This window comes from Drosophila navojoa, chromosome 3 (genome assembly GCF_054131105.1).
Source record: "Drosophila navojoa isolate 15081-1374.11 chromosome 3, UAZ_NAV_1.0, whole genome shotgun sequence".
Lineage (NCBI taxonomy): Eukaryota > Metazoa > Arthropoda > Insecta > Diptera > Drosophilidae > Drosophila > Drosophila navojoa.
Genome location: NC_142891.1, coordinates 14,938,224 through 14,945,549, shown reverse-complemented (window position 1 = coordinate 14,945,549; position 7,326 = coordinate 14,938,224). Strand labels below are relative to the sequence as shown.

General features: G+C 45.0%; 1 protein-coding gene across 1 annotated transcript; it reads left to right on the top strand.

Annotated features, from left to right (window-relative positions):
• Positions 1-1,099: 1,099 nt before the first annotated feature.
• On the top strand, positions 1,100-4,352 carry Sardh (Sarcosine dehydrogenase). Its single transcript, XM_030383244.2, has 3 exons — positions 1,100-2,726; positions 2,781-2,923; positions 3,346-4,352. Exons 1-3 carry the CDS (start codon positions 1,149-1,151, stop codon positions 4,289-4,291), a joined length of 2,667 nt encoding a protein of 888 aa, XP_030239104.1. The 5' UTR covers positions 1,100-1,148; the 3' UTR covers positions 4,292-4,352.
• Positions 4,353-7,326: the final 2,974 nt, after the last annotated feature.

Below are 7,326 nucleotides of genomic sequence, written 5' to 3'. Positions count from 1 at the left end.
ATTTCTTCAATTAACTGCTATACTTGAGAATTTGATTCAAAATAGATTCAATTTGAATATTACGATTATTAAAAATACATTCTTCAGTTTATAAATTAAATGCCTTGTCAACATCTTATAGAATACTAAATAAGGCAACGCTTGACTCATGTCCAACCAAGCAGATGCAACAAGTAGTTGCTCGTACTCGTTGTCATTGGCATCATCTCCATCTCCATCTCCATCTCCATCTGTGTATCTATCTCCATTTACTTAATCTCCAACTCCAACTAGGCTGCATCTTGAACAATGCCAACGAGATTGCATAATGAGACCAGCTTAATGAGCTGACAGCGTCAGTTGCTTCGTGCATACGAGACAAACGCAACAAATCATGCGCCTTGCTTAGAATTTTGTCGCACAATTTGCCAGAAATAACAATAACAATAACAATAACGTTAGCAACAGCCATAGAAATGGAAACAACAACAACTACAGCCCGACATTAACAAGTATTCACAACGAGCGAAACTGCAGTACTGGAAAGTCTACATTTCTGTGGGGCTGTGGTTGAGTCTGGTCTCGTCTGGTTTGGCTTGCGGCCTGTGGGTTGCCCTTTGCCAGCAATCCATTACAATGGCACCTCCCCCAGCTTCCTTCACAATAATGTCCACATGGACAAATCAATGAGCCATGCGGCACATTTCTGTTTCTCATTCGTGTTTTGTTGGTAGCATTTACAGACCGTTTTTAATACTTACTACTATTTATTTACTACTATTATAATAATACTTAATGCAAAATAATCACAATAATTTGAATTTTGTACTGAAAAAATGACCTGAAATGAACCCAAATAATATAGAATATAATTAAATACAGATATTTTTAGCTATGTTTATGTTGATAAGAGTGCCAAAAGCGCCACCTGTCGGTGGTAAATATGTGCTTTACTCACACAATTTGCTGATAACAATGCGAAAGTGGGCGGGGTACATATGATAAGAGTCTCGACTTAGCGGGCTTATCACCGCAGCAGACCCACAAGATCAAGGAGGTTAAATGAAATTTGATTGTCAATGCAAATCGGTTTGGGCTCAGAGCTTTCTTGCCAACAGCCTTCGATCAGTTTTCACTGTGGATTCAGATCGGACGGTTGCGAATCGGAAATGTGGCGCACAGGCATTGTGGTACAGCAGGCAAGACGCCAGGACTTGAGGCGCCTATTGTGCCGCCAGCAGAGCTCAGCCTCGGCGCCTCCGGAGCTGCCTAAGTCGGCGGATGTGGTGGTCATTGGTGGCGGCTCGGCTGGCTGCCACACGGCTTACCATCTGGCCAAGCGGGGCATCAAGGCGGTGCTGCTGGAGCGGGCCCAGCTGACAGCGGGCACAACGTGGCACACGGCTGGTCTGCTCTGGCGGCTGCGTCCCAGCGATGTGGACATCCAGCTGCTGGCCAATTCACGCAATATGCTGCGCCAGCTGGAGGCAGAGACGGGCCTTGATCCCGGCTGGATACAGAATGGTGGCATCTTCATAGCGCACAATGAGACGCGCTTGGATGAGTATCGACGCCTGGCTACGGTTGGTGCTGCGCTGGGCATTGAGAACGAGATACTGACGCCCGAAGAGACACAGAAGCTGTTCCCGTTGCTCGATCCGAAAGCCTTCATTGGCGCTCTCTACTCGCCGGGCGATGGCGTTATGGATCCGGCCATGCTCTGCACGGCCTTGAGGCGGGCGGCAACTAACAACGGCGCCCAGGTGATTGAGAATTGTGACGTGCAGGAGATTCTGGTCGAACAGGGTGCACATGGTAAAAAGGTAGTGGGTGTGGCCACGCCTTACGGCAACATACGCACGGATACTGTCGTGAACGCCACTGGCGTGTGGGGTCGCGATCTGGTGGCTCGCCATGGCACCCACCTGCCGCTGCTGCCCATGAAGCATGCGTACATTGTCTCCGAGTCCATTCCGGGTGTGCGCGGTCTGCCCAACATACGGGACCATGATTACTCCACCTACTTCCGCATACAGGGCGATGCCATCTGCATGGGCGGCTACGAGCCGAATCCCATTATGCTGGAGCCGGTGGCCAAGGACTTTCACTTTGGGCTCTACGAGCTGGACTGGTCGGTGTTCGAGACGCATGTGGAGGGTGCCCAGAAACTGTGCCCCGCCTATGCCAAGTATGGCGTGAAGAGCACCGTTTGCGGCCCCGAGTCATTTACGCCGGATCACAAGCCTCTGATGGGCCCGGATCCAAACGTAGCCGGCCTCATGCACAACTGCGGCTTCAACTCGGCTGGCATGATGTTCGGCGGCGGCTGTGGTGAGCAGACGGCCCTGTGGATCATCAACGGGCAACCGGATGTGCCCATGTTCAGCTTTGATCTGCGACGCTTCACCCCGGACCAGGGGCGTGCCACCAAGTGGATACAGGAGAAATCGCACGAGAGCTATGTGAAGAACTACAGCATGGTTTTCAAGTACGATCAGCCGCTCGCCGGTCGTGACTTCCAAAAGGATCCACTGCACGACGAGATGCTGCAGTGCAACGCCTTCATGGAAGAGAAACAGGGCTGGGAACGACCCGGCTTCTTCTTGCGCTCCGGCGTAGACTCTGCAGCCGTGCTGCCCTACGACTGGTATGGCAGCTATGAGAATGTAAGGCACAAGGATAGCGGCTATGAGAAGGTGCTAGAGGGCGATCTGAAGTACAGCAGTTTCTCTGAGCATCACGACTTGGTAAAAGCTGGTTGAAGGATGTTGGAATGCGAAATTAAACGTTTCTATTAACAGATTGGCGCTGAGGCACTCGCCTGTCGCAACAATGCGGTGGTCTTCAACATGAGCTACTTTGCCAAGCTGCTGCTGGAAGGACCACAGGCCCAGAAGGCCGCCGACTGGCTCTTCTCTGCCAACACCAATCGGGATCCAAGCAAGTGAGTAAATAATTTAGTTATAAATTGGTGTTGATAATTAACTGATAATGTTTTCTGCTAGCTTTAGTGATGCTTTAATCAAGTCTAAATAATTAGTTGAATGCACAAATAAGAATAAAACAAATTTTTAAAATCATATACTAATTAATTAAATTAATTTAATTTTAATTATTAGAGTAATATTTAAATTTCATATAACAATAAATTTTTTTTTTTTTATATTTGATAATTTATTGACAAGAAAAAAAACTAAAAAATTAATAATTACTTGAGTTAAGTATTATTTAATTTAAATTTAAATACTAAACCAATTTTCAATTACATATAAACATTAAATTATTCAAATTAATTTTATATTAATTGACATTCATAAAAAAAAAATAAATAAACTAAAACCAATTGTAAATCTTGTTGCTTCACAGAACTGTCTACACTTGTGCCCTGAACGATGCTGGCGGCGTTGAGGCGGATGTAACCATCAGTCGTCTGGTATCTGGATCGGGTCAAGTGCACGATCCCAAGTTCGAGGGCCAGGGCTACTACATTGTGGCCGGTGGAGCATCTGCCTACTACACATACAGCACGCTGCGCAGCGAGATGCGCCGCAAGGGCTTCGATGCCAAGCTTACGGATATCACAGCGGATCTGGGCGTCATTTCGATACAGGGGCCCAAGAGCCGGCAGATTCTGCAGCCGCTGCTCGACTGCGATCTCTCGGATGAGCATGTGGCGCCCAATAGCACTCGCCTGGCCAAGCTGAACGGCATCGGACTGCGCCTGCTGCGCGTCAGCTTTGTGGGCGAGCTGGGCTATGAGCTGCATGTGCCCAAGCGGGACTGTGTGGCGGTGTACAAGGCGCTAATGGCTGCGGGCAAGTCCCAGGATTTGCGCAACGCCGGCTATCGGGCGCTGTACTCCCTCAGCAGCGAGAAGGGCTATCATCTGTGGAGCTTCGATCTGCGCGCCGACGACACGCCCTTGGAGGCTGGCCTGGGCTTCACCTGCCGCAAGACGGGCGACTATCGCGGCCGTGCCGCCGTGGAGCTGCAGCGCGCCGATGGCGTTAAGAAGCGCCTGGTGTACCTGACGCTGCAGCAGCAGGTGCCCATCTGGGGCCTCGAGGGCGTCTATCGCAATGGCCAGCCAGTGGGCGTGCTGCGTCGCGCTGAGTATGCGTACACGCTGGGCAAATCTCTGGGCCAGGCGTATATAACACGCCCAGATGGGCAAAAGGTGGACGTGGACTATCTGAAATCGGGTGACTATGAAGTGGATATTCTCGGCAAGCGCTACAAGGCCGACTGCCACCTGCGCAGCCCATTCGATCCGACTGGGCAACGAGTGCTGGGTAACTACGAAACGAAATAAAAATTCATAAATGTGGGAAGACTGAATAGGTATTTTTTAAATACATTTAATACTATTCTATTCTTTGTATATATGTTTATAAATAAATATGTTTATAAATAAATATCACCAGCCATTAACTGCAGACGCTTAACAACTTATTGGATAGAGAGTATATATACTATAATTTTATGCTGCCCACTGACAATTTGTATGGCATCAACAATTACTAAAAAAATATTTATAATCATATCAAATTTATAATTCTTGAATATGATTTTCGTTAGCCATATGCTGTCATTTGATCAGCTCACATTAAATGGATACTCCAGGGTCAGAGTTGAGTTATATTTAGACTATACGCGTATATCAGCGGTGCTATCTTTGAGACTTAAACCAATTAGAAATCCAAGGCTGCTCGAAATTTTTCAAATATTTCCAACAAAAATATTAAGTATTTTGTTATAAATTTGCTTTTGGCAGCTCAGGCAAATAATAATTAGTACTATGAAAAAAAATAAAGAAAAAATACTTAAACATATATCTATATCACAATAAAGGCACGCTGAAGGCTCTTCACATAGAGCGTTTGCTATTTTTGGTTTGTTTGCACAGTTTCATGAGGTACGAATTGGCGGACTCGGCTCTATAAACATTTCCTTGAAAAACGCTGAATTCTATTTTTGTTTGCAAACTTCATTTTTTATGTATATATATTATCTGTTTTATTTTTGATTTGATTCAGGGCCAGTGGAAAATGTTTGGATAAACTTGAGTGAGCTAGGCAACAATTAAATTATTTTACCGTTTCGAAATGTACGTACTTAATGGCAGATGATAATGGTTTGGGATTTGGTTTTGGTTTTGGTTTCTGTTTCAGTTACAGAATCTTCGAGTCAGTCACTGGGTTATGGCTAAGAGATTGCCACAGCCACAGCTACAGCCGCATCTGCATAGAGACAAGTTAATTAGCTCTCTCAAGAGCCGCAAACACCACAGACCAAGTTAATTATGGGGCCATATAACAACAATTTGTTGTTATTGTAATTTATCATTGCTTACGCTTTGTGCGCGCACTTCTTGAAGATTCTGCCGTTAAACGAACGGCCTTGCGGCGCCGTGGAGGCGGGGGAGGGGATGGGGGCACAGAAATAAGATGAGGTAGAGCTGAGTGATATATCAGCGCCCAAAAACACTCGTAATGCCAATTAAATGACAACACATTTCTTTGACAATGCCCAATTTTCAAATGTTACATAAACCGAGCGAACACAAACAGCAATGAGCCAAAGAGCAAAAGGCAATTAAAAATTTTTCGTGTTTAATGACGAGAGATGTCAAATGGCTGATTAAGCGCCAGCCAGGCGCACTGTGGGCTGCACGAGTGAAAAGTGAAAAGCGGCCTACACACTGAGCGACATAAGTACATAAACATAGACAACAAATATACAAATATATTTATGTGTATATATAAAGATTTACCTGATACCATGCTGGTGTGTGCGTGAGGCCTCGAGCCGTTGGCTTCATGGTAAGCCGCTTTAATATCAGCCAACTTGGTTGGCTCTCAATTCGAAATTGCCTTCATTGCCAGCATTGCCTGGCGGGGGTCATTTGGTGGGCCCCAAATCCAATTGCAGTCATAGCCGTGGAATGGGGCGCTTGGCATCTTTTATCTTCTTTGTCCAGAGCTGAGTTTGCAAGTCAGCGCGTTGCGGCACTTGACGTCGCACCGACACACTTCAAGTTCAAGTTCAGGCTGCGTCACTCATTAAGTCAATCGAACGACTGCAATTTGGCAATGTTCACACTTAATGGATGCACACATACGCCAGATGGGCTGCTTTGGCTCCAGCTCCAGCACCAGCTCCAGCTGCATAAATCACTTGAACAAATGCGCTCAAAGTCAAGCTGCCTGCACAGCAGCAGTTTATGATTTCGATTTCGATTGCCACTTCAAGCGACATTATGAGTTGCAATTAAAATTAATTTACTCAACGACCTTCGCTCGATTCGCCTCAAATGCATTTGAAACGCATCTTCAATCTGACTCTTAGTATGCGTGTGCGTGTGCGTGTGCGTGTGAGGATGCGCTTTTGCCTTGTCGTGAACTTGAATACAAAACTGAAATCGAAATTGAAAGTTGATCTTCACTTAATTCGATATTGCAATTGCAATGAGCTAAGCATAAAACACCTGCTGACAGCACATAGACATGCAAAAATTCATTCAGCCAAACGCAATAGCACAGCATTAATCAAAACAACATTAGTTTAGGCGCTACTACGCAAATATATGCTACAATTAAGCTAAAGCAGACACAATAAATACCTGACTACTTTTGATATTTCTTTTTAGTATTTGTTGCCCCTTTTGTTGTTTCTCATATTTTTCTCCAACAACTTGTGGCTAATGATGAGCATATTTTGCTGGAAGCAATAGCGCTTCATTGATTTTACTGACATTATTGACACAGTTTTGTACCCCCCTGCAGCTCGCTCATCTCGGCTCGCATTACATAAGTGAAATGTAAATAAAAATGCTGATAAATTACGAGGGTTATTATTTATTTTTTTGTATGCCGCCAAGGGGCATAACAAAGGAGAAGCAAAATAAATAAATAATATATATAGATATAGATATAAGTAAATCGATAATCATTTGTTTAAACAAAACGCGTAACGGCATCAAATATTTTGCATTTATTTCATTCAAATAGATTATCATTCGTATTTTTCACAAATAGACAATTTTGCCAAGCCACAGGCAACAAAAGACTCAGGCAACAAACTTGTTTCGAGGAGCTGCTCGCCTGCATACATGTTGCACGAGCCGCCGCTTGCCAATTGCAGCTCAAACCTAACACAGTGACACACTTATGCGAGTGTACAAGTGTGTGTGAGAGTGTGAAGTGTAATTTATTGCCGATCTGCTGGGCCATAACTCAATTAACAATGAGATGACCAACTGGAGTTTGAGTGGAAATCGCGATTGCTTGACTCGCTTGGACTATTCATGTTCGACCATAGGCATACATTGCCAGACTCACACAAACA